Raw genomic sequence first — 25,851 nt, 5'->3', positions numbered from 1 at the left:
CAATAATGAAACATGAGCCATTTGTTCTCACCCTTACCTAAAGTAAGAGTCCGATGACTGGAATAGTTTCTACTGCTACTATGGTTACATGCATAAATCCTTCATTGAGCTTGCAAGAGCTCAACATCATGAAAGCGTTTTGCAAGAAAGGAGCAGCTCCTCATAATTACGAGATACTTGATGTTTGTCATTTTGAAAAGGTTTCTTGGAACAAGGAGTTTAAATCTTGTTATGACGAGAAACGTTGGAACAATAAAATAGCAACGTTTTGCGAGATGTTTGGATCTCGTCTAGAAGAACGGAGGGAGAAGATGGAGAGTCGGTTGTTATTTCTTTGTGAAACAAACAAACCCGTTTTTGGCTGCCTTCGTGCATTTTCCTGTTTCAGATGCAAACTTTTGAGTTTTATTTTGAAAATCTTGTAAAGCGCCAGTGGAAACTAAAATATAAAAGCAAGAAATCTGCTTCAGCTGGCTAAGTAAATGACTGCTGACACCACCTACATCAACACACGGTAATGCCATGGGTAACAGGCAGATAGACGCCTTCACCACTGGACTTTCTTAAGGTGTTGTTACTAATTAAACTTGTTTCTACAAGAAACTTTTGCACTGAAAGGAGTTTAATATCTCGTTATAACGACACACTGCTCCGTAACGTTTTCAATACGCTTCTGTAAACAATGACACAGATTAAGGGTGACTATAGCATGAGCACCTGTGGGGTGTTTTTTCTGTTTACTGCAATTAAAAGTAAATTTCAAACACATTATTTCCTAAGAATGACAGTTTTAAAGCTCACTGGATTTTCTGCTGTGTAAACTTTGAGTAGTTGAGTGTTTCTGGTTTTGATGCGCGGCTGTGTCAGTGGTGATAACCCTAACCCAACGAGGATGATGGGAATGAGGTGGAGAAGCGTGCGCCAGCAGGCGGAGGAAGTGTTTGGTCAGGTGTGATGTGTGATAAAAGGGTTACAGCAAGAATGAAAGGAAAGGTGTAGAAGAAGGTAGTGAGACCAGCCTTCTTGTCTAGCTTTGACATTTTCATGGGGAAAAGACAGGAGACACTACGGGAGGTTGCAGAGCTCAACATGTTACGGTTCTCTTTGGGAGTGAGGAGCATGGATAGGATCAGGAACGAGTCCACCAGAGGGACAGCTCATGCTAGTTCAGGTAAAACGTCTGATGACATTCATACAGAAAGCGCACCGTTTGCACTACACAATCTATTGGGCCATTCCCATCTGTACCGGGTCGGCCCGGGCCGGGTAGCGTAGGTTGTTTACATATCTGGGTGGCCTGGTATTTTTCTGGGCCAACCAAGGCTCATTCTCAGCCCTCTTCTCGAGGAGGTCTGCTTCAGGCCGACCAGGGCCAACACACCCACTGCTGACAGCAAATTCACACCTTCCATTAGAGCAAGCCTCTGATTGGTGGGTAGAATCAGCCCACATGGGCTTAAGACAAGGATGTGTGGAATCAACCGGGCCAGGCTGGGGCCGACTGGGGCTACCCGGCCCGGGCCAACCCGGTACAGATGGGAATGGCCCATAAGATGACTCACACCTATGCTTGTGTCATTTTGCATGTATAACTTAATACTTAAATAAAAACACGAGCACGTTATTTTCCTGGAAAAGTGCCAATATGACTCCATGATCATCCCCATCTTTGGTCTGTGATCAGAACAGTTTGGGACGTAACGTTCAGTTCACTCCCGTTCTGTTTACAGCAGGGTGTTGGACATGTTACTGTTCTGCCAGCGCAGACATGTGGTCTTCGAGTGCTTGTACAGGTGTGACGACTGACTGAAGCGTTTCCCACACTTGAGACACGCGTAGGGCTTCTCTCCCGTGTGGACGCGGATGTGTTTCTTGCAGTCTGTCAGGGTGAGGAAGGTTTTGCAGCAGATCTTGCAGGCGTACTTCCGCGCCCCCTCCACCACCAGGACATTGTGCTCTGAGAGAGCTTTCTTGCACTTGGACAGGACGTCTGCTGAGGCGCGCGTGAGCTGAGGCGGGAGAGAGGTGGGCCGTCCACCGCTCACCTCGTACCCTCCGCCCTCGTTGAGAAGCAGTGGGCTGGCGAGACTCGAGGAGGAGGAGGAGGATGCAGCATCCTGAAGAACTCCACTTACTCCTTCTTCTCCTCTCATGCCGGTGGCCATTTTTGGAGCGATGCGTCTGTAGCTCGGGTAACCCAGGAAGGCGGCACCTCCTGTTCCTCTTGCGGGACGCCCCAGCGAGTGAAGACCCAGGCTGGAGCGCTGGAAGTCCAAGCCAAAGGGATCAACCCCTCCACGCCCTCCAACCATAGTCCCCCCATTTCCTCTGGGGTTTCCTAAACCATCATGCAGGGGGCGGAGGAAGAGAGGATCAGCTTCCCCAAAGCTGTTTCTTCCCTCACTGAGTGGAACCGACTGCAGGAGAGAGGAGGAAGTAGAACTGGATGGTCCAGCACCATCCTGCCTCAGCAGAAAGTGATGAGAAACAGCATCCCTGGTTGTTGTGTTGGGAAGAGCATCCTCTCCAGTAACCATTCCAGACCTGCTGCTACTAAAGTCCTTCTGTCCCAGGAAACTGGAAATGTTGAAACTAGATTTGCCACCCAGCCCATTATTACAGCCAAAATCTCCAGCCACGCCGCCATCGCCTCCTCCGCCCACGCTGTTCTTGAGGGGGAGTTGAGAGCTGGGCTGGGGTTCAGAGGTGAAGCTGCGGTCGCTGCTTTCAGGGCTCAGCTCCACCTTCTCTTCCTCTTCCTGACAGCCCGGCTCGGCCGGGTCACTGCCTTCTGCCTGAGACGTCACGTCGCTGTTTTCATCTGCTGGCTCGGGAGAACTCAGGGGCTCCCTCTTAATCATCACCTACAGAACGCCAAAGAAAGTTGTTGCAGGTCAAAATAACGAAATTAGCTTTGACAGTAAATCACACTGCACACTTATTACAGAATGTTCTTTTTACCTTCTGCTCTTCTTCTTCAGCCTCCTCTTCTGCACCTGATTTGATCTTAACCCCCCCTCTTTCATCCTTATGATCCTCATCCCCCATTTCCTCCTCCTTACTCACTCCTCCATGCATTCGCCCGTGGTTCTCCTCCTCACAGTGCCCGCTGTCCGACTGGCTCGGCATCTGAGGGTCTTCTTGAGGAACCGCTAACCCTGCGATGGCAGCATCCAGCTTGGATTCATCCCCCATCTTGTGAGAGTCAGGAGAGAAGAGCGCCCCCTCCTCTCGTACAGCACCCCCTCCCTCCTCTACTAGCAGTCCCAGGTTAGGGGCAGGGAGCCGCTGCCTCTGTCTTGGTCTCTCCTCTGAAAGTCCCATCGCTAGCGAGGGCTTGCGTTTGTGAAAGCGTCGGACAGGGAAGGAGGCCCTCTGTTCCACCACCCTACTACCCACTCCGTCCTCCTCCATCCCCCCCAGTGCAGAGCTCACCAAGCTGAGCCCCAGCTGCTGCAGCAGAAAGGAACGCTGCAGCTTGGATGAGGCAGAGCTGCCTGCAAGGTTAGAATTCGCTGGCAGAGTTGGGTTCACCAAATCTGCTGCCTGCTGCTGCCTGTGCCTTTGCTGCTCCTGCTGAGGGTGGTGGCTGGACGAGGGAGACATGGGCAACGTACGAGTGGTCAGGTAGTGTTTGCAGGCCTTGACAACATTGTTCAAGTGCAGATGAGAAGCAGCGAGGAGAATATCCATGACGTTGCTCTCCCCCAGCATCAGTGTTGACGTGTACATCATGTCCACCAGAGCGGCAAACGCTTCTGCTGTCACCACCTGCAGACACACAGACGTTATCACCATATTATCCCTACGAAAACGAGACACTGTTGGCAAATTCCAAACCTCGCTGTCCAGCTGGATCATATTCATGCTGGCATCACCCTCTGCGACAGTGAACAGTGCTCTGAAGTGGGTGCTGCAGGCCGCGAGTACAGAGCGGTGGGCTTTAAAGTGTCGGCTGCCGACAACGATGACGCAGTCACACAGCTGGCCGTGCACACGCTGATAGTTGAGCTGTTGGAAGATCTGCTCAAAGTGACCTGGGAAATCCATAGCTCTGCAAACAAGCAGACCATGAAAATCAGATGGCATAAAACAATTTGCATGGCTGGAATATCAGCAAATATTATAGTGAAGCTTCTTCAGTTGTAAGATTTGCTGCTTGGTTTGGTTTAGTGTTTGTACACTGACTTTTTCTAAACTTTTCCCACTCGACGAACATTATACAAGCCTGTCAGGGTCCCTGATACATTATGAGATTGAGATTAAGTGATTAAAGCTACAAACTAAAGAGACTAGTGAGATTTGTCTTTAAATAACTTGTTAAGCAGGCTCCTCGAGGGTCTAAATAGTTCCAGTTTAATAATTTAACAGCAGCTTTAGCTGTGGATGTTACAACTAGGCGATCCATGATAAAATAACTCCCAGCAGTCTGAGTAAGGTGGATGTTACCATTAGCTCCACTGATAACACAGTAGCTCTTCACCGCTAGCTAACTCCAGTACAATTATAGGTAACTACTTTGCTATTTCAGAGCAAGTGAATAGGCGACACATCCAACATTACCTTCACTTTTACCAAAATGTTGATATCAAAAGACAACGTGGTCCTTAGCAGTAGCTGGAGATGCTAAATGTAGCTAGCTGCCCAGTAGAGCCTGCTAACTACGGTACAACTAGCGGCAGCATTTGGTCCTCCGAGAATGACCCGTTTAATGGACTGAAATCCCTTTTCTCCCCACAAAATGTCCACTCAAATTCAGCAACCGTAAGCTAACATTTCCTTCCTTCGTCCAACAACACCGGTGGTGCACCTTACGGGTTGTCCGTATTATCTGGATGTTTAGACCGGTGGTTTAAACACGAATATCATGAATTTAACTACCGCCTAAGGTCATAATAACGGGCATCAATACTACCGGATGTTAAAAACATGCACCATGCTATTTTTAATAATTTCTGATCACTCAGACGGCTTTTCAAAGCAGACTCACAAGGTGGCGCTGTGCTTCTCGTCCATGCTGACCTCGAAGAGGACTTATTAGTTGTAGTTTTGTGTTCCCGCCACTGGATGCCGCTGCGTCAACGATCCAAAGATTACTTGCTTGTCGTGTCAAGATGGTAATCATCCCGCTATGAAGACAAAACAGAAGGGAATCATATTTCCAGAAAAAATGTTAAATAACCTGATGTGCTCCTGAAACTTACTGTAACTGTTGATAATCCAATGGCAGAATCGACTGATTACCTCAAAATCCCCTAACACTGAGTCAAACACAGGGAGTAGGTCTACATATATTCCATATTTCAAACGAATGAAAATACATTGAGATTTCATAGAAGAGCAGTATTAGATCAGTTTGCAGAGGTGGAAAGAGTACTAAAATTTCCTACTTAAGTACGAGTACCAGTACTTTGATAATTTTTTACTCAAGTACAAGTAAAAGTACTTGCCTAAATTTTTACTCAAGTAAAAGTAAAAAGTACCATAAATAAAATGTACTCAAAGTAAAAGTTACTTAGTTACATTTTTGTCAGCGTAAAGATGGTTACATCAGTGCTAAACCACAACACCAGTTCACAACACGCTCGTGTGTGCACGCACACACACGGACACACAGTTTGATGGAACGATTTCTATCCAGTCAGTGAGAACCGGACGTGCACATTGATTGGACGAGGTTTTTCTAGGATTGTACATTTCAATTGTGATTACAATTCATCTTTATTTTGAAAAAAAAAGTTAATTTTTAGATGCCATCAGCATGTGAGGTATCTCAATGTTCTCATGACAAAACTCTAACATGAGACTGTGCTCTAACCTGTCACATAACAAGCTAAATGAAAGTCTGGCATGTACACACACTTACACACACACCATCGACATTAATACCTGACTCCATTTAATCATGCTATTTGTGAAATTTTTTACACTTTTTTATTGAGAAGGTTTCCTCAACAAGGGCTCAAATCTGTCCTTGTGCTCATGACCCCTCAGTCTTTGTTTCCTGCTCTGCTGTCTTTGGCAGGTTTGAGCCAGTGACCCTGTCCATTATAACGGAGACTGTTGGTCGTCTTAAGCCTGCAGGGTCTCCAAATGATGCTGTTCCTCCTCGGCTTTTAAAAGAGGTGTTACCTACAGTTGGTCCTCTGGTTCTTGAGCTGGTAAACCATAGTCTGATGTCAGGCGTTGTCCCTAAAGATTTTAAACATGCAGTAGTCAAACCCCTGATTAAAAAACCTGCTCTTGATCCACAGGATCTTGCGAATTACAGGCCTATCTCCATACTAAGCAAGCACGGCTGTCGGACTGTGCTTCCGCATTTCACGGGTAAATTGGAGAAGGCATGAGTATACCGTACTCCCTCTTGTGGCTATTTGGTGGTGTTACAACTGGCTGGCTAAATCTTGTCTGACTGGCAAGAGTGATTAAATAAACATCTGCAACATAAAACCCGTTATTAAAAATAATATTTTGATGTGTTTGTGTCACACGTTGACACATTTCTCAACATTTTCTACTGAATAACTTTTGAAAACAGTTCTTGCAAAGATGCAACTCATGTTTAGGAGCATGGAAACAACTAAAACATGGTGGAAAGGGAATGTCGAGGACCAGAACCAGGTCTGAATTATTCACAATGTTTGTTTTTAGCTTAAAAGTAAAACTAAAACACAGCTGTGTTTCAAGGCCTTGAGGAGCAACAAAAGATGCTCCTAAAACCGTCCAAATTTATTGCAACATTTTTTCTTAACATTACAATCCAAGCATCTCCAGTTCACATGGATGATATTCAGACCGGCACAGAAAGCACCTCGAGTTCAACTATATTGGCAGAAGGAGCAAGTCATTCATTGCACTCCACAACCACATTGAATCAATAGTTTTATTGTCATTGTTTTAATAAAGGTGTAGCATGAAAAAAAACATGGAGGATAATAGTAATTAAGTGACTATTTTTAGAAACTTCAAACCAAAACAACCCATGACTGGCAACAAGTTTAAGTCAACTCTGGAAAAGAATTTACCGTAAATCCTCTAATACAGGCCCGGGCCTGTATTTGACTCAAGCTCATCAAGCTCCAGGCCTTTATTGGAAGGAGGACCAGAATTAGAGGCAGGCCTCTATTTCTATTTGAGCAAAATGAACTAATGGTTCGCTGGAGTTTTTGACCATTAAAATTGCGCCCACATTTTCAAAGTTAAACACATTTCTTTTAACAACGGTAGTTTCTGCTTCAGCCCTCTCCCCCCTCCCCCTGCGCAGCGGCCGCAAACTCACTGATGCACCTGCAGCCTCTCGGAGTTCCTGCTGCTCTAAACATTAAAATAATTATTTCATTTTCTGTTCCTCACTTCTGATTACCTTCAATGGTGTCTGTTTGTTGCAACCAGCAGGTACAAAAACTAACTTGTTTTTATTTGACTATTTTTCTGTCCTGCCTGTTTATTATCTTCCTGCATCTCCTCTCAATCTTAAAGAGAAACTGCTACCTGGGTTCATATATATTCACCTCATGAGTTACCTTTGAACTGCAGTTCTAAAAGATCTACTGACCGCAAAAACAGCGGAGTGCCGCTGCTCACCGGCCGACTACAATGGGACCGTTTTTGCTGCAAAGTTCGTGCCAGAGCGGAGCGGAGATAGTGGAATTTTGGGGGTGCGTCAAAACAGGTGATGCGCCTCGCTCCGCAGCAGCGAAACACATCAGGCACAAATAACCGACAGAAAACATTAAAGGAAATGAGCCGACATGAACAATCGCATGTTTATTTTGTTTTTGAGGTGGTGACACCTGATTTGGCGGTGCTCAGGACGCAGATGTCAGGAGCGCGTCAATGATCAGAGCTTTGCATGCGCAAGCTGGTTAAGATTAGGATGGGGGTGAGGGGAAGGTTAAATTACAAGAGGGAAAAGGTCACAGTTTGGTTAAATATCCGTTTTACCGCCGGTGTCAGTACCGACGCCCTGGCACAGCGCATCGCCTCCGCCTCCCGACGCGCAGAGGCTCATCACCTGCTGTCTTTTCCGAGGACTGCATCTTGTCAGTCATTATCACGTGACAGCGACTAGTCGATGACAGGCATAAAAAGTCACTACAGAGCCGTGAAGTCAACTAGTCGACTAGTTTATACAACCCCTAGTGAGTACAGCAGCGCACAGATTGAGATCAGCATCAGCAGTTTTGGTAATGATGGTTTTCGACTCGTCAGGAGCGCCAAGCTCTTCCACCATTTTGGAGACGCCAAAGGTAAGAAGGGCAATGTTATTTCCTGCAACGCCGGTCTGGAAGACGCACTGGTGTGCGCAATCGGTGAGCCGCGCCAGCAGATGGTCATGCTCAGAAGCGGGAACTGCTCGCTGGCCATCGAGGTGGTTCTTGGCGCCAAACAGCGAGGCCAAGTCCGGCTCCAGTGGAGGAACGGTTGGCCAGCCCTGGTCGGAGAAGCCCTCGACTTTGGTAATGGGCGCATATATGGAAATTGGCGCTTTGAGCTTAGCAGGCTTGGAGAAGGCGGCGGACCAGCAGCTCATGGCAGCGGGGAAGCACGGCCAGATGGGGTCTGGACAGCGTGTTTGTGTAGCCCCAAAAATTCCCGCCAAATCATCTGTTTCAGGCGGAGCCGGTTCTGGCACGGCTAGCCCCCTGCGGACCACAGCCGCGGAGATGATGGCAGGTAGCTCCTGGAGCAGTGCTCTAACTGCTGGCAGGGAGGAGCGAGAAGGCACTGGAGCAGAGGAACCCGCTGAGGGAGGCTCGTCGACCTCCGTGTAGTCCAGGAGGGAAGAATCACAAGCTTGCGTTGTCCGTCTTGTTAAACGAATGTTTAAAAAAGTGGGCTCGACTCTGTGCGTACTTGCGTGCCTGCTGGGGCCCTACGCAAGGACGGGTAATGGAGTTGCGTGTCTCCGCACTGACGCAGGATTGTACGTTTCAATTGTGATTAAAATTAATCTTTATTTTGAAAAGAAAAAAGTTAAATTTTAGATGCCATCAGCATGTGAGGTATCTCAATGTTCTCATGACAAAACTCTAACATGAGACTGTGCTCTAACCTGTCACATAACAAGCTAAATGAAAGTCTGCCATGTACATACACACACACACACACACACACACACACACACACACACACACACACACACACACACACACACACACACACACACACACACACACACACACACACACACACACACACGCTTCATGACTAATTCAGCTACACTGTACTGCTTGTGTAATAATTTAATCTCTTATACTGGAGCAAAATAAAGAAACAAGCTAAATCATCACATATCTGTGGCATCAAGAAGCAACGGTTTAGATGCGGCGCTCATGCAGGTGCCTCTCTCTGTTCCGATGCTGCTACACGTAATATTTTTAATTTATTAAGCCTAAAATTTATTTTTACTCAGTAACGTATATGATTTAAAATGTAGCGAATTACAATTCTTTTTTAAAAATGTACTCAAGTAAAAGTAAAAGTACACATTTTAAAAATGACTTAAAAAGTATAAATATACAAAAAAGCTACTCAATTACAGTAACGTGAGTAAAAGTAATTAATTACTGTCCACCTCTGTCAGTTTCTGGAATTAGCATTTGTCTCAACATTTCGACTTTATTGTAGTGATACTTTTTGTTAATATTTTGACAAATTCTTTTAAATGTTTATTTTAATCCTGACAATGGTCAAATTTTCTTCTGATTGGCACGCTTTATGTTAATTCACAAAATTGTCTAAAATTTAAAATATTATGATTTATATTTTAGCATAAAAGAAGACAAAAAAAAAGCAGCTTTCGCCTAAATATTTATATTATATGTAAATCACAAATCGCAAGAAACTCTTTCAGCGAATCCGGAAGTGTAGAGCCGAGACCCATCTCTTGTGTCAAAACTCAAAACTGTCATGGCTGCCTCCTGCTCGCTAGTGTGCTGCGGTGAGGAGAGTGAAAGCGACAAAGCCTTAGTTGGTAATTATTTGTTCTTTTCTTGTCCAAACATTATTTCAGGTGTAATATTGAAATATGTATGTTTATCGGGCCTCGGTGCGCTTCTTAAACGGCCTTATGAACGCATGCGTGGCTGCTCGTCAGCGTAGCCACGTTATAGACGAGGCTGAAGTTAGCTCACGATTCCAGTTGCTGAAAAAAAACCTCGCATAAATCATGCTTTGCTGAAGTTTCACAAATCAGGAACAGGTTTCACAAATCCCAAACAAGGTTGTATGCAATCTGCTATTATTATAGACTAATCTAGAACAGGTTTGAACAGTGTGGCTGTTGTAGTTTTTGAGCTAGAGCAGATTAAAGATGGTCAGAGTAGAGAAAAATTGGGTGTATTGGCCCTTTAAGCCTGGTTTATGCTTCTCCGTCAGCTCCGCAAGGGACAGACACGCACGGATTGACGGAAGCGTTTTGCTCTTTTACTTCTCCGTCTCCTGGAGAGTGTTGCAAAGCAATTGCCCGGCAGGACAACAGAGGGCGTAGCGCTGTTCTGTGGTATCCTGTCACGCATCGGTCCAAGATCGTGTGTTTATATTGTGTTTTTTGTGTTTATAAGAGACTTTTAACACGGACATATTTGTCTCTCATTCTCCCACCTCTTCATGCGCTCCCCACCTCTAAACCCACGTTTCCTGTCATTTCCGTCCACAAATAAAATGCTTGCTGCGCATCTTTTCACTCCTCCAGTCACGGGAGGATGAAACGTTCATATTTTTAGAGTTTTTTCGCGAGGTATTCTTCAAGCTGCTCCGTGTCTGCCGCTAGTTATCCTCGGCTCTCTTTGCAATGGCGGCGCTGTAAACAACAGCGGCGTCCTGACCAATCACAAGCTTGCGTCATCCGTCTCGTTCGACGGATGTTTAAAAAAGTGGGCTCGACTCCGTACGTACTTGCGTGCCCTACGCAAGGACGGATAATGGCGTTGCGTGTCTCCGCACTGACGCAGACGGAGAAGCATAAATCAGGCTTTAGCCGTTTCCCCGAATCGGAAGCTGGAATCGGAAACTGACTTCAGCCTCGTCGTTATAGCTAGTACTGAGTTGTGTTTTTATCGAGTTCGTCTCACATGTAGCACGAGTCAGGTAACACAACTTTCGTTCTGCGCCTCATTTACAGTCCAGTTTTCAAATGGCAGCGTGAAAGATGCAGACAAGCTGGACTTCAGCGTGTACAAGCATGTCGATGAAATTAACCCGAGGAAGAAGAACAGAAAGATTCTGGTGAGGAAGATGATGTCTGCGACCTTCTGACCTTTCTCCCATTGATTTAAAGCTGTCTATATAAACATGTAGTTGGTGAGATTATTATATGAAGGATGCTTTATTAGTATTTTCATTTTAAAGTCAAAGAAAAAATTTTTTGTAAAGAAAAATCTAAAACCTATTTTTCTGTTAATGCCCCATTTAAAAAACACTTTACTGTTCACTTTTGTGGAAATGATGAAACAAAATGACCAATTTGTTTATATCAGTGTCAGTTTAATTCCATATTTGCATGATTTGAGGAGAAAACTGCCAGAATTTATGCTTTGTGTTGTAGCAATGAAGATAACGCATCACATGTTGTCTCAGATCTCTGCAGGGGTGTTTTCTGTGTAATCTTTGGGCTGCTGCCATACGCTCACCTTGTCCTGTTTTCCTCTGTAAGGTTGCTGAATCCGACCGCCTGTGTTATGTTGGGCAGAATTTTGGAAACGGAGCACTGAAATGCAACAACGTCTGCAAGTAAGCATCGGTTTCATGTCTTAGCTGCTGTTGCGTGTGAGTGGGACTAATAAGCTTGATGTTTCCCAGATATTATGTTGGAGTCCTGAACAAACAGACCATGCAGATGGAAGTGCACAGCGCACAGCTGTTCAGCATGCAGCCTGTCATACCAGGTACAAACAGTTCTTTGGTACAGCTCCTCTTAAATAAACAGCAGCCACTGATCTGAACCTGTTTCACCAGGAGAGACAGTCGAGGCTCCAAAACCTCAGGACAGTACTCTGTCCTACAGGGAAAAGGTAAAAGGCTGCTCTTTTTTTAGATATGAGAGATGAGAAGCAGAAATTACGTTTGCATCATTTTTGTTTTCTTCAGGTCGATTCTTTGATTGAAGCTTTTGGCACCAATAAACAGAAGCGAGCTCTGACCTCTCGCAGGCTAAATCAGGTGGGCAGCGATACTCTGCAACAGGCTGTGGCTAAAGCTGCAAGCTCTGTCATCGACAAGAAGGGCCTGGAAGGTAAACTCAACAGTTACTTGGGATGAAAACATCAGTTTAAAACAGCTTTCAGTAAAGTTTTTTTCATGACGATTGTTGTTGACCTTTTTTCAGCGCTTCAGCAGGAAGTGGCTAAGACTGAGTCCCAGGGAGCTCTGGCATCCCACCTGCCTCCCTGCAACGCAGACGCGGAGAAACGAGAGGACGTCTACCCGTTCGATGAACGTATCTTTGATTTGATTCTTCTGTGTGAAAGTAAAAATGTTCGGAACGTGGTTATATGTGTAGAAGAGCTGGATTCCACCCTAACTGAGTCAAAATAGTCCTGAGACCAGAAGAGTTTGCTGCGTTACAACAGGCTGGCTCAAAGATGGCAGCGCTCACAGCTGAGGAGCTGAAGAAGATGCGCGATGAAGGAGGGTGAGAAAAGTCAACGCTCACACTTGTTTTATCCAGCGGTGTTTTCTTGTATTCTGATGTGTTTAATCTTCCTCCTGAAGGTTTCTTTGTGTTGTCAAGCATCTAGAGAGCTTGCCACCAGCGGGTGAAGCTAGAGAGAAAGTGGCACGCTGTGCCTTTTACCTCTCTCTGCTCTTCAAACTGGCTCGACAGAAAAACATCAGCCGGAAGTGTGAGTGTTTCGGTTTTTCTTCATCAAATATGAATCAAACTGAACGAAGTTTAACAATCAGGTTTGGTCGGGCAGGAAATATTCTCTCATGGTTCCAAATACTGAGAACATGGCAGCTACTTAATTCTTTTATTACCACAACAAACAGTCAAAAGCAGGTAGTTTAGTAATAAAAATGTAATGGAAGCATGATTGTGGATTTGGCGGCGGTCCCCAAACCCGCTGGTGGACACCTGACGGTTAGGGATGCTGTCAAGCTGAAGAAAGAGTCCTCTTGGGTCTTTTACTGTGGGACTCCGGAGGGAGCTGACAGATACCGACAGCCCAACTGGAATGCAGCTAGAGTAGTTGCAGCGGTAAAAGTCTAGGCGTGGGAGGAGTTCGGTGAGACCATGGAGCAAGACTTCTTGGGAGATGGTGTGCTGCTGACCTCTACTCGGGAAATTGTAGATCTGTGAGCGCAGTATTTCGAAGACCTCCTCAATCCCACTGGCATGTCTCCCAGTGAGGAAGCAGAGTCTGGACTTCTGCTATGTGGTGGAGTTAAGTCATTCACTGCCAGCCGTTTCCTGATCAGAAAAGCCCTTCGCTGCCAGCATTTTTCAGAGCTTTCACTTTTTTTAAGAGCCACAGAACAATGCGCGCTATGATGATGTCAACTCCAAAACAACCAAAACAAAGCGGAGACTCACCTCTTACATCAGGTAGAATCCACGCATTTTGAGCGTTATCCGTTCTTTCATAATCTGTTGTTGAATTGTGATCGGCAGAAGCTTTTCCGGTTCGCGCCTCACTTTTTTTTACAGCAGCGGCCCAAAACGATCTCCTAACACATGGATGTTCTGCTTCCTGATCACGTGACGTGTGACATACGTGGATGAAGATAAGCTTTAGAGCTGTGTGGGGGCTCGTCCGACGCCCACACAGTAAAAACATGCAAATGATGACTTTAGTCGTCAATGGCAGTGTATGAGTTAATGCTAATGGTTAGCTTCTACTAGCTGAGACGTTCTCTGCTGTTTCCTGGACACTAAACCAACAACAGCCTTCAACGTCGTGAGGCAACATGGGTGAGTCCATGAATAATAAGTGACGGTGTGACGCAGATCTGTCGGGATTTTCAAATCCTAGTTTCAATGTCTACTTTCTGTCAGAAACTAATGCAGGAGATAGGTGTAGGAGACTATTTTCATGTTCAGTCTTCATGAAAAACTCAGTGACTGAATATAATCAGAAGTCATTTTAAAAGGGGTTTTCTGTGTTCCACACCTTTTACTGTGATGTAGCCACTGGCGAGGCAATAAACGATCTTAAAGCTCCCAGACTTATCTGTGCCTATGGTAACAAGGCTGGCCGTGTTTTGTTGAAAGAGGTGGGACAGAATCTTACTTAAAAGCAGAAATAGTCGAGTCAAAGCCCGAAACCCCTCATCACCAAGCCTGGGTTTTACCAGCAGTTCACGTATTACGATAAGTTTAATGATCATTTTCAACACATTTGATAATGTATAATATTAAACATTGAGCTCTATTATTGTCTATTGGATGTGTGTGTGTGTGTGTGTGTGTATACAGTTGGGCAGGAGGAGGGCTGTCCTCGGATCATTCAGACGAAGCTGCTCAAAACTTTTAGTGTTGAAACTTTCAACAATGGCAGGTATGAAGGTGATTCTGAATGTTGAGCATCAATTTTTAAACCAGGTGTTTGAAACCAACTTTGACATTGATATTATTATTCCCCTTCTAGGATCCAGAACTTTGTGTCAACATCAATGCGGGCCAAAATAGCAGCATACAGCCTGGCTCTGCTGCTGCATATGGGTCACATGACTGCTGACCTCTCCTTACTTCACCGTGACCTCGGAGTCACCGAGGCTAAGTGAGCAGACTTAGATCTATGTTGTCGTTCTTTTTTAAAACACAGAAACGGTTTCGTTTACCTGTTATTGACGCTACAGTTTCGCCGACGGCTGCCGGCTTCTTCAGGCTGACGCTGATGGTGGCGCGTCACTTCCTTCTCCATTTATCTGCGGGCAGTAGAGGACGTTGTCGCCCTCTACTGCCCGCTCTCCCCTCTCCGACGATGCAGAAGAAGCAGAAAGTACAATAAAGAAGTCAGCCGTAACAGATCATTGCTTAAGAGAAAACCATGTAATGGACTGGGACAACACACGGATCATAACCACTGAACAACAAAAATACAAAATATGGATCAAGGAAGCAATCGAGATAAGGAGACGTGGATGTGGGACCATGAACAGGGACGACGGAGTTTACACGCTGGACCACGCATGGGACTGCATCGTCGGAGAGGGGAGAGCGGGCAGTAGAGGGCGACAACGTCCTCTGCTGCCCACAGATAAACAGAGAAGGAAGTGACGCCACCATCATCGTCAGCTCTGAAGAAGCCGGCAGCCGTCGGCGAAACTGTAGCGTCAACAACAGGTAACAAAACCGTTTCTGTGTTTTATAAACGAACGACAACATGGAATTAGAAATAACGCACAGCAAGAACACACCTAAGATGTTCAAAGACTTAGAACTGTTTGCAACGTTCTGACTTTTATTGTGCACCTATATAACTCCACTCCTTCGTTCTAATGTCACAGAGTGTCTGTGAGGTGTTCTACATGAATTCTGCTCGCTGAAATGTTGTTTCCTTACAGGATGATCGAAGTTGCAAAGTCAATGCGACTGTCTTTGACCAAACCGTCCCGGCTAAAAGGCGACGAGGTAGAAATGAGCCAGGAAAACAAGCAAGCCTCCGTTGTTCTGCCTCTGGTCAAATACGAGTCGTTCACCCAGAGACGGAAACGCAAGAAAATGCACTGAAGACCGCGAGAAACCACAGACTTTAAGAAGTGGAAACACCACAAACAGTTTATTCATGTGTTTTGTAGACAAATAAAGTTGTTACATGATGTTTTTTATTTTTGTCAAAAATACAAAAAGGAAAACGCCTAAGAAGCTGTAAACCTCAAGACGACAGAATATTCAGTTTCAACGTAGAGGCACATTTGTAGACATGACATATTGCACAATTAACATGGATTCCCTCCTGTCTGGTTACCAATGGGCCATTCCCATCTGTACCGGGTCGGCCCGGGCCGGGTAGCGTAGGTTGTTTACATATCTGGGTGGCCTGGGATTTTTCCGGGCCAACCGAGGCTCATTCTCAGCCCTCTTCTCGAGGGGGTCTGCTTCAGGCCGACCAGGGCCAACACACCCACTGCTGACAGCAAATTCACACCTTCCATTAGAGCAAGCCTCTGATTGGTGGGTAGAATCAGCCCACATGGGCTTAAGGCAAGGATGTGTGGAATCAACCGGGCCAGGCTGGGGCTGACGGGCTACCCGGCCCGGGCCGACCCGGTACAGATGGGAATGGCCCACAAGTGAGTCACCATGCAGCGCATCAACGCCATCTTCAACAATAACAATCCCATTAAAATGAGCCGAAGCTGAAACCTGCTTTCTGTCCCGACCCACCTGGAGACAACTCTGTGCACGAGGCATAAACTTCGTTTTGCCTTTTTTTTTTTTTATTGCATAGATTTTAAACGATCAACACCCCTATTGTGGCTACAGTAGTTCATTTCTGAAGTAAAAAAAGGCACAATGTGACTTCCTGAAGCCTTGGACTCCTGCTCGGGTTTGTGAATGTGCATATGCTAAACCAGAAAATCTCAGGAACAATCCAAAGTCACCCTGAAAAAGAACATTTTAGCGTAACGCCTGTGAGAGACTACAAGAGGACTCGGGGATTTCTCAGCTGCTTTGAAGTGCGTCCGGTCTGCTTTAATCTCCAACACTGGGCAGAAGATCACATCTGTGATGTTTCTTCAACCTCTACTGCCAAAAACTTAGCAGAAATATAAAATCCTATCAGACCTGACCCCTGAACGCACCGACGAGACGCCCGAGTGGAAACCAACACGGCACTTTAAAATAGCTGAAAAATAAATACATTTTGATAGTAAATATTTTTTATGAGAATGGGTATTAAAGCCAAGTTTGAAAAGTGACGGCACAGATTTACACAATGTGCCCTCCTAGCATGTTTTCTTTCTCATCTGGTGCCTTTAGGCCGTTACGACCACGGTGAAACCTTCAGAAAAACGAAGTAAATTTCCTTGACGTGTTTTCAGCAGGTCAGAGTCCGTGATCCTATCCAGTCGGGAGTCCATATCCGGTTTTCACAGGATGGAGCAGAACATGCTGCCACTGTGACAACCGCTTTCCACCGTGGCTCCAACTCTGGTAGTCATGGAAATCCCAAGGCGGGAAGGAAACCGGGATGAGGAAAGGCCTGCAGGAGAACCGGCAAGTGGGCGAGGTGGAGGGTTTTCCAGAACCCAGGCCGGAGCAGGTGTACAGCTACAAAATGGGAAAAAAAGAAAAGGCAGTATTATTTTAAACCGATGTTTGGTGTACTCAGGCGATTTTAGGGTTTGCTGCTAGCCATGCAAGCCGTCCTTCCATCTATCCATCCATTTTCGGTCGCTTATCCGGGGTTGGGTCACGGGGGCAGTAGCCTAAACGAGGAAGCCCAGACTTCCCTCTCCACAGCCACTTGGGCCAGCTCCGCCAGGGGAATCTCACGGCGTTCCCTGGCCAGCCGTGAGATAATTCCTTCAGCGTGTCCTGGGTCTTCCTTTAGATCTTCTCCCAGTTGAACGTGCCTGGAAAACCTCACCAGGGAGGCATCCTAACTAGATACACGAGCCGCCTCAACTGGCTCCTCTTGATGTGGAGGAGCAGCGAATCTACTCTGAGACCCTCCCGGATGACTGAGCTTCTCACCCTATCTCTAAGGTCCAGACACCCTGTGGAGAACTCATTTTGGCCGCTTGTATCTGTCACTATTCTTTCAGTCACTACTCAGAGCTTGTGACCATGAGGGTTGGAAAGTAGATCGACCGACGAATGGAGAGCTGTGCCTTCTGACTCAGGTCTCTTTACTGCAACAGACTGGTACAACGTATGCACCTGTTTCTCCTTGCGCTCCATCTTTCCCTCACTCCTGAACAAGACCCAGAGATGCTTTAACTCCTCCGCTTGGGGAAGGACCTCATCCCGGTCCCAGAGAAGGCATTCTACCCTTTTCTGACTCAAGGCCATGGTCTCGGATATAGAGTTGATTTTCATCCCAGCTGCTTCACACTCGGCTGCGAACCGCTCCGATGACAGGCGGAGATCACGTTTTGATGAAACCAACAGGACCACACCATCTGCACATCCCATTGGCCCACGTGTAAGCCATCCTGCAGAGCAGTCTTTAGCTGCTGCTATGGTTTGTCTAGATTTCTAGGCCAATGTATACATTTTATCTACCAGATGTCTTCGTATGTTTACAAACCTACTGCTTTATGGTGCAGAATTCAATGTCCACAGTGCATTTTTATAGGGATGCACCGATACGATACTGGTATCGGTATCGGCGCCGATACCAATACCAATATCAGTATCGGTAAAAGTTAACCGATACCAATGCAGTTGCTTGAAAATGGCTTCCTTGTAACTTGTCATTTCTGTTCACCTAATATTTTAGTTTTGTGATGATTTCCATTCATATATTTTACTTTTTATCTACCTCACAGTCTTTTCCTGTTGAAAGCAGAGAAGAAAATAAAATCTGTATTCCAATTCATTTCATTTTTTTGTGTGGTAGAAGTATCGGTATCGGTAATCGGTATCGGCGAGTGCTCAGATCCAAGTATTGGTATCGTATCGGTTTGGAAAAAAGTGGTATCGTTGCATCCCTACATTTTTATTATTATCAGGAAGCTGCAGAGCTAAACATAAAAGTAACACACTCTAAAAGCTGCAGGACCGGGCGGCTATGATGACATCTGAAGATCTCAGTTACCTGTTATGTCTCAAAATACTGTTGTTGCGCAACACACAACTTTCACTGATGAAGTCTGTGTGCAGGAGGGACTTTTTGTTTTCCGGGTTACCCTGGAACAAGATGTTGTCACGGACAATGGCTTTTAGTGGCCCCAGCAGAGCAATGCCACAGCCCATTGCTGGTTGGACACGGTTACGAACCACCTACAGACACAAATCAGTAAACAGTTGGTTTATTCACTTAGCAACTTACAGCTTATATTTAACATGCAGGTTTTTGGTCTGTTGGAGAAAAGCCACGCATGCATGAAGAGAATATTCTAACTTTGTGCTAAAAGGCTGCAGCTGGAGTGTAAGCCCGATACATTCTTGCTGCAAAGCATTTACCAGCTGCACCATCGTGCATTTGGGAAATGTTATAAACCGCTAGCTTTCTGAACAGCTTCTACTCACAGAAAGAGTCGAGTCCTTCAGAATTGATGAGCTAATGGCTAATCCAAATATAGTCATCTTGAAAATGCTCCAGTTTCTAAAATTTCACAGCCGTTCATCCCCTTTTAAACCTTTAAATCGTTGTCAAGTTAGCATCGAGTCCTTTCCAAGCATAAATGCTAGCAGATCACAGAAACCTGCTTCACAGTGACCTCATCTCACCTTAATATCAGAGCTCACAGAAACCTGGATTCCACTTCCCCCGTTACCAACCACATCGTTCTCCACTATCTGCCCGTTCCCGCTGAACCGGACGCCGTGGCCGCTGTTCTCATAGATGCCGTTGCCACGGAGCTCCACCCTGCAGTCCTTCTCCACCGCAACGCCGCCTCGACCATTTTTCACGATGCAGTTTGCAACGAGCCGCGTCAGCTGACTGCTCTGCAGCACAGCGATGCCAGGGCCACAGTTGCTGTTCACTAGGTTTGCAAAAACATTGAGGGCCTCGCTGCTCTTTACGTACAGACCAACAGCTGCAGAGGGACAGAGGAGGGACACGGTCAGGGGTTTAAGGTAATGCGTGGTGTTTTATGTGAACTTGTTACCTCCGTTGTAACTGAGGCAGTTGCTCTCGACCAGGGCCACGCTGATGGAGCGGCGAGCAGAGTGGCGCTCATCCTCACTGTCCAGATCGCTCTCCCAAGCAAACAGTTCACCCTCCTCATTAAAGTTCTCCTGGCCTTCTCTTGCGTCACCTTCTGCTCCTCTTCTTTCCCCACTGGCTGCGTCCCCGCCTATTACTTCCTGCCCCGGCCAGTTCCCCTCCCTGGCCTCAACGTTCTCCGGGTCTTTCCTGCAGAACACTGCCAGCCCGTACATGCAGTTGTGGACAATGTAGTTCCCAAGCAGCTGTGGAAGGCTGGAGGACATCACCCACACACCGCAGCCTTTGTTACCTGATTGAGTCAGATTCAGGAGGAGGTGAAGCATCTGCAACAAGCCACTCCTCATCTGTTATTAGGCTGAATTCACCTACAGTACACCTGGTTTCCCTCAATTAGACCACGCCCCCTCTCTCCCACCACCACGCCGTCGGAATAGCCGTAGCCTATGTAGTTGTTCTTCAGAATGGGGTCACCTCCTCTGCGGATGTCCACTCCGCCCCACTGGTTCTCTCGGATTACGTTGTCTGGGATGAAAATGTGTAGATTTAGTCCTGCTGACTGGTAACAACATAGCAAAGACACACACACAAACACACACAAATACACACCCGTTATCATCCCTCTGCCGTTCTCGTTAATGGCTATCCCTGCCGCCTGGCCTTGGAAGATGTGATTCCCACTAAGAAAGCAAACGGTTCAGACTTAAACGTTGCAGAAACACGTGAGTTTTTTTTTATTTGATGCATAAACACATCCACCCCCAGTTTTTCCTCAGAGATGTTATGTAAGATGGTTTATGCCACATTTGCTGCTTCACCAACTGCAGGTTGTTTCACACACTGGGATTTGAACCTGCGACCTTCTCGCTGCAAGGCAGCAGAGCTACCAACTGTGCCACCATGCAGCCTTCATCTAAGTGTTTTAGGATTATTTTTGCCATCTGCATTGAGATCGTTTAGAGCTACAACTGAACTACAGATGTGACTGAGGCTGGCACGATATCAATAAATTGTTGATAAATGATTTCTATGATGCAACTAGACTCCGTTATCATATTTTAGCTTTATACAGTAAATATGAAAGATTTTCAGGTGTAAATCACGTAATAATGACGGTAGAACAGCTGCAATCGGACCAGAGCCAAAGGAAGCGTTATTAATGAGTGTCGCTCTACGGACATGTCAGCGTATCATCTGTAAAGAAATGTTTGTTGGTTTTTAACAACAGCTTCTGATTACATTTCTAGAAGATACAGAAACACTGAGTGATGTCCAGATGATGGGAAGTGTGGGATAGACGTGATCCTGTTTCTGGAGTCCAGCTCACCTCACCACAGGATTCCCGCTGAAGAGAACATACACGCCGGCTTCCTTGTTGTTATAGATCAGGTTGCTCCGAATTGAGCCTTTCCCGTTGCCAAGGACAACAACCCCAGAACGCAGACCGCTGTGTATCCTATTGCACTGCAGAACAAAAGAGGAAATAACGGAGAACACAGGAACACAGACAATACATTTAAAGCTGTTTCTACCAGAATAATGGGGTTGGCCCCTTTTCGGATATCCAGCCCGGCTTCCCCGTTAGAGTGGATGTTGTTTTCCGCGATGAGGCCCTGAGCCGACAGGCGCAGAAACACACCTGACGCGCGACACTCGCACACCTCATTTCTCAGCATCACAATCTGGAGAAGCAGGGAAAGAGGAAGCTCCAGTGACACTGCTGCTGAATTACTAATGACTCCAGCAAGCTCCTTAAGTTTGTACGTTAAAGGAAATGAAATCTCTAAAGATGTAACGGTGCGTTTGACAGATTTATCATGAACAAATATTATTTAGGTTGGGTTTACTGTAGAGTTTTGGATGCAGCGGACAGCGTAGTTCAGCCCACGGAACACGTTGTCCTCCAGACGAGCTTGTGCATAATTGGACAAATGTACACCTCCCTTCCCATTTCTGAAGAGGCAGCGTCTCAAAATGCAGCCAAGGATGGATGAGGCTAGGATCTGAGCCTCCGGGTCCCTGTCTAATTCCTGCTGAAGGGTGAGGGGGTCAGGGGCCGCAGACGGAGGGTCAGAGGAGGAGGCAAGTGGCAGAGAGCCGTCCGCTCGAGGCTTCAGCAGATGGGACAGGCTGTGATTTTCACATGGGATTTTGCAATCCAGTGTAAAGAGTTTTCTTGTGTTTTTCTCCTCCTCCCCCTCGCTGTGCTCACCATCACTCCAGCCGTCTCCGATGACGGTGCCCTGACAAACTGCTTCTCCACTTGTCCTTCTTTTCCAGTCCTCCATGCTCACATACTCCTTTGCAACCCCCCCTGGAGGATTAGGCTCAGGAGTGGAGCTGCCCTGAGGGCAGCTGGGGGAGCTGCTGAACTTAGATGGGAATGTCCTGGCCAGGGAAGTCAAATGTTTACAAGCCCAGTTTCTTTCGGACACTGGGGGGCCCTCCACAGTCACTGAAGCTGTGTCACTTCCTGAAAAGTCACAGCTGTCCAACAGACTGACGACGACACTCAGCAAGTGGGCAGAGCTTCCCTGGGAGAAGGAGCAAAATCGAGCCTGGCAGGTCCCCGGGCCACGGATTTGAAGCTGGGCTCCTTCAAAGTTGCAGTTGTCTAGTTGGACATGACCCCATGATGTCTAGAGGAGAGAAAGGACACAAGTAAGACAAATTCTTGATTGGGTTAAGACATTTGTTGATGTTGGAAAGCTGTTCTATCACCTTGTAGACAACCGTGGAGAACCAGGGAGGCATGAACACCAAGTTACACAGCCTGGCTGTAGGACACTGTTGCTCCATGCAGACCAGGAGGGCCACCTCACCCAGCTGGCCCAGACCAATCAGCTCCACTGGCACTTTCAGAACCACCTCGGCCTGTTCCTCGTACACTCCTGGATGGAGAACCACACGGTCGTATGGCGCCGCCACCCCAAGAGCTCCACGCAGGGTCTCAAACTCCCGTCCGGGCCCCACGTGCCAAACCCTGCGGTCTTTCCTCCTCCGGAAAAACAGGAGGCAGGCGGAGGACTGGAGCTCTTGGCCATTACGTGTCCAGGTGCGGGTGGCGAGGGTGTGCTGCTTCAGGGCCTCTCTCCAGGACAGTGGCTCCAGGTGGGGCTGGCTGGGCCAGTTGGGATGGCGACACTCGGGACAGCCCAGACACAGCTGCCTCCAGCGGGTGTTATCCAGGGAGAAGATGAGCTCCCGCCAGGCGCGGCACACCTGGCAGCAGCGGCCCAGGTCAGGGACAGGGAGGTAGGCCAAGATGAGCCTCCACAGCTCCACGGGGAGGCCGCCCGCCTCCATGGCAGCAGAGACAAGGTGGAGGCACCTGGAGACAGGTGGGGACTCTTAAAGGGACAGAAAACTCATTCAGTACACAATAACAAAGCCCATTATTATTATTAATAATAAATTATTTACTGTGCGCAAACCTGTAGTTAAACATTTAACATTTTCCAACCTAAAGTTATTTTCAAAGCGATAAAAACTGCTGGACTGATTATATAAAGTTTGTGAGATCCTACCAGCTAGCTAGCTAAGACACCGTTAGCTCCACCTTTAGCTGTTCGCCATCGTCCGATAATCCACACACGTAGGCTCGAAGCTTCCTGCTTTAATCCGCCGCAGCCTCACATATCAGCGGGAAGAGCCGCCTCACAACCTCCGCCGGACTTCATCACTTTCCATCATGCAGATGTGCAAACGGAGCTACCGCAAGACGACGCAGATCTCCATCTTCCGCTTCCAAAAAGTGGGCGTTTCCCTTTACGACCGCTCTCCTCCTCCAGCTCCTCCCCCGCACGCGCATGTTGGAGGAACGCCGCCGTCCAATCCGCTGTTAGTATGACCTTTTGGGGAAATGATTGGTCTGGACACCTGCACAAAGATTAGAGCGCCCATGTTGTCTTTACATTTTCCTCTTGGCGCGATTAAAGTTTTTCTAAATGCGTCTGCTTTTAACCTGAGGCGGACAAGAGGTATCAGACCCAAACAACCGTAGCTGCTTTAAGATCGTCTTTTCATCAGGACTGCAGACTAGTGATGGGAATTCCGGCTCTTTTTAGAGAGCCGGTTCTTTTGGCTCGGCTCACCAAAAAGAGCCGGCTCTTTCGGCTCCCAAGTGGCTCCTCAGATTTTCTGTTGCCTAGAGTGCATTTATAACCAAAATAATGCAAAACTATACGTAAAATGATTTACTAATGTAAAAAAATGCTATATATCAAATATTTATCATTTCTATGGATTTAATAACTGAACACTTTCAGAAATCTCCACTTTCCGAGTGCTAGCGCTCATTTTCTCACCGTCTTCGTCACACTCTCCTCTCTCTCTCTCTTGCTCTTTTCCTCCTCCTCATTCCCTCTCGTCTCCCTCCGCCCGCACTTGCTCTGCTGTGTGTCTGAGTCTGATCCTCCCTCTTCCCCGCCCCTACTGTTCTGTGTGTGGACAGTCTGGACACGCAGTTACACATGTTGACCAATCAATCGCCTGTGGCTTTCACCAAAGCAAAAGGGAGGGGGGAGGGGAGGGGATGGCTCCCAATGATGAGCCGGCTCCCGTCGTTCACTTCAAAGAGCCGGCTCTTAGAGCCGGTTCGTTCGCGACCGACACATCACTACTGCAGACACAAAACAATTAATATAAAGACTGTGTAAAAAGGTCCAGAACTCATGATACTTCAGATAAACAGTAAAGAAGATTTGTGCAACTGGCATGTAAAAGACACTGATAATTACACAGGGTGAACAATTTACACGTTTGGACAGCAGTGGGGCATTATTAGTTTTAGACACAACGAGGGTTGCGCAGGGCTTGCATTAAACGATCCAGTAAAATACTTCACATACTGATTGAAAAAAGTATGAAAGTTAATTTTACTACATTTTATTTCAGTCATCCACAAAAATAATAAAATGTGTGATGTGTTTTATTTGTAGAAAGAAACAATAATAAAAAAAGAAACAATTCCCATCTCACCCTCTGTGGGTGGTCTCATCACAGACATATGTAGTAGACGCACCCCCAATGCATTCATTTCTAATGAAGAAGGTTTAACTAAAAATCACATTTTATCAAGCTTTTTTTACAAAATCAGACACATGGTATGCCATGATAGTTAAAATACAAACATAATTAAACAAAATAAATAAAAATATAACATCCCATCAAGTAGGCTATATTCAACATATTTTCAATCATCCCATGTGATCTGTTTTCAAAAGTAGGCCCTACTTAAGAACATCACCTGTTCTGAACGATATTAAATTAGCCTCCGACAACAAAGTGAAGAATCTTTGACCAAGACATGTCATTCAAATCCCACGTTAAACAGGTTTGTAGGATTTTCTTCTTCCACCTCCAAAATACTGCTAAGATAAGCATTTAGAAGTATTTAGTTTTAACTGTTCGTGTTTCTAAGTAACCAGGGAGAGACAACAATTGCAGTTCTTCTTTAGTATTTTCTCCTTGTCCAAAGACTTTTACAAGACCTAATTAGTAAAAACACTTGCTCTCTATGTCTTGCTTTATTGAAAGAACCACAAATCTACGCCCTCTGCTGGCAAGACATAGAAATACACTCTGGTTTCCAACACCCTTTAGATAAGGGAAGAAGGGAAGTTGCTGCCCTCCAGTGGCCAAAGCTGGTACTAAAATGTTCAACCTTAGCCAATTAAAGTAAAGGACAATATTTTGCCTGCTCATAGGTATTTTAGCCTGTTTCTGGGTGTGCAGAAGCACTCTTAAATTAAATCATAGCTTCACTCAAACTTGAGATTAATTTTTTATTTAAATATGCATTTATGTTTATTGTTTGTTAATTTTTTTAAGTAACCAGTAACAGAAGACAATTGGAGTTGTCTTTTTACTATTTGTGCTTGGTCTAAAAGGCTTTTAAAATACGTTACTGTATATAAACACTTGCTCTATAATTTGTCATTAAATTAATGGGCAATTTAAGCCTTCCGCTGGCAAAAAAGAGAACAAAACTCTGATCTCCAACTATATTTAGAGAACGGTATAAGGGGTGTTGCTGCCCTCCAGTGGCCAAAGCTGGTAT

The 25,851-nt window shown here is 46.1% G+C and overlaps 3 protein-coding genes across 6 annotated transcripts; 1 reads left to right on the top strand and 2 right to left on the bottom strand.

Moving 5' to 3' along the window:
* Positions 1–1,574: 1,574 nt before the first annotated feature.
* On the bottom strand, positions 1,575–5,052 carry LOC107382161 (zinc finger and BTB domain-containing protein 5). 2 transcript variants are annotated; one of them, XM_015954162.3, is made up of 4 exons: positions 4,991–5,052; positions 3,841–4,054; positions 2,962–3,771; positions 1,575–2,864 (listed from the first exon to the last, which is right to left on the bottom strand). In XM_015954162.3, exons 1-4 carry the CDS (start codon positions 5,014–5,016, stop codon positions 1,725–1,727), a joined length of 2,190 nt encoding a protein of 729 aa, XP_015809648.3. In that variant the 5' UTR covers positions 5,017–5,052; the 3' UTR covers positions 1,575–1,724. The 2 variants fall into 2 exon arrangements, with proteins under 2 accessions (XP_015809648.3, XP_015809649.3); XM_015954163.3 differs by lacking the exon at positions 4,991–5,052 and adding an exon at positions 4,564–4,751.
* A 4,810-nt stretch (positions 5,053–9,862) lies between these two features.
* On the top strand, positions 9,863–15,765 carry polr1e (RNA polymerase I subunit E). Its single transcript, XM_015954164.3, has 12 exons — positions 9,863–9,976; positions 11,126–11,229; positions 11,657–11,733; positions 11,803–11,888; positions 11,959–12,014; positions 12,091–12,235; positions 12,329–12,439; positions 12,538–12,634; positions 12,715–12,845; positions 14,420–14,501; positions 14,592–14,723; positions 15,511–15,765. Exons 1-12 carry the CDS (start codon positions 9,913–9,915, stop codon positions 15,674–15,676), a joined length of 1,251 nt encoding a protein of 416 aa, XP_015809650.3. The 5' UTR covers positions 9,863–9,912; the 3' UTR covers positions 15,677–15,765.
* Positions 15,766–16,649: 884 nt separating this feature from the next.
* Positions 16,650–23,535, bottom strand: fbxo10 (F-box protein 10). Of its 3 annotated transcripts, none has more exons than XM_015954167.3 (11): positions 23,350–23,535; positions 22,512–23,140; positions 21,638–22,429; positions 21,323–21,472; positions 21,118–21,254; positions 20,400–20,470; positions 20,163–20,315; positions 19,732–20,082; positions 19,349–19,659; positions 18,714–18,898; positions 16,650–17,221 (listed from the first exon to the last, which is right to left on the bottom strand). In XM_015954167.3, the coding sequence occupies exons 2-11, from the start codon at positions 23,094–23,096 to the stop codon at positions 17,041–17,043; spliced, it is 2,916 nt and encodes a 971-aa protein (XP_015809653.1). In that variant the 5' UTR covers positions 23,097–23,140; positions 23,350–23,535; the 3' UTR covers positions 16,650–17,040. The 3 variants fall into 3 exon arrangements, with proteins under 3 accessions (XP_015809653.1, XP_015809651.1, XP_015809652.1); XM_015954165.3 differs by having other exon boundaries at positions 23,318–23,459; XM_015954166.3 differs by having other exon boundaries at positions 22,512–23,121; positions 23,318–23,455.
* Positions 23,536–25,851: the final 2,316 nt, after the last annotated feature.

This window comes from Nothobranchius furzeri, chromosome 7 (genome assembly GCF_043380555.1).
Source record: "Nothobranchius furzeri strain GRZ-AD chromosome 7, NfurGRZ-RIMD1, whole genome shotgun sequence".
NCBI classification, from domain to species: Eukaryota; Metazoa; Chordata; class Actinopteri; order Cyprinodontiformes; family Nothobranchiidae; genus Nothobranchius; species Nothobranchius furzeri.
This window is presented reverse-complemented; position numbering and strand designations above follow the sequence as displayed.

Bases quoted from the DNA above. Each gene is read 5' to 3' on its own strand.
- LOC107382161 (XM_015954162.3), bottom strand. From the start codon at position 5,016: ATGGACGAGAAGCACAGCGCCACCTT. The intron at 4,055-4,990 runs GTGAGTCTGCTT...GCTTGTTTGCAG, and splicing joins GAGAAGCACAGCGCCACCTT to AGCTATGGATTTCCCAGGTC. The intron at 2,865-2,961 runs GTAAAAAGAACA...GGCGTTCTGTAG, and splicing joins CTGAAGAAGAAGAGCAGAAG to GTGATGATTAAGAGGGAGCC.
- fbxo10 (XM_015954167.3), bottom strand. From the start codon at position 23,096: ATGGAGGCGGGCGGCCTCCCCGTGGAGCTGTGGAGGCTCATCTTGGCC. The intron at 21,255-21,322 runs GTAGAAACAGCT...TTTGTTCTGCAG, and splicing joins GGGCCAACCCCATTATTCTG to TGCAATAGGATACACAGCGG. The intron at 20,471-21,117 runs GTGAGCTGGACT...TTGCTTTCTTAG, and splicing joins AGCGGGAATCCTGTGGTGAG to TGGGAATCACATCTTCCAAG.
- polr1e (XM_015954164.3), top strand. From the start codon at position 9,913: ATGGCTGCCTCCTGCTCGCTAGTGTGCTGCGGTGAGGAGAGTGAAAGC. The intron at 11,734-11,802 runs GTAAGCATCGGT...GATGTTTCCCAG, and splicing joins AAATGCAACAACGTCTGCAA to ATATTATGTTGGAGTCCTGA. The intron at 12,236-12,328 runs GTAAACTCAACA...ACCTTTTTTCAG, and splicing joins CGACAAGAAGGGCCTGGAAG to CGCTTCAGCAGGAAGTGGCT.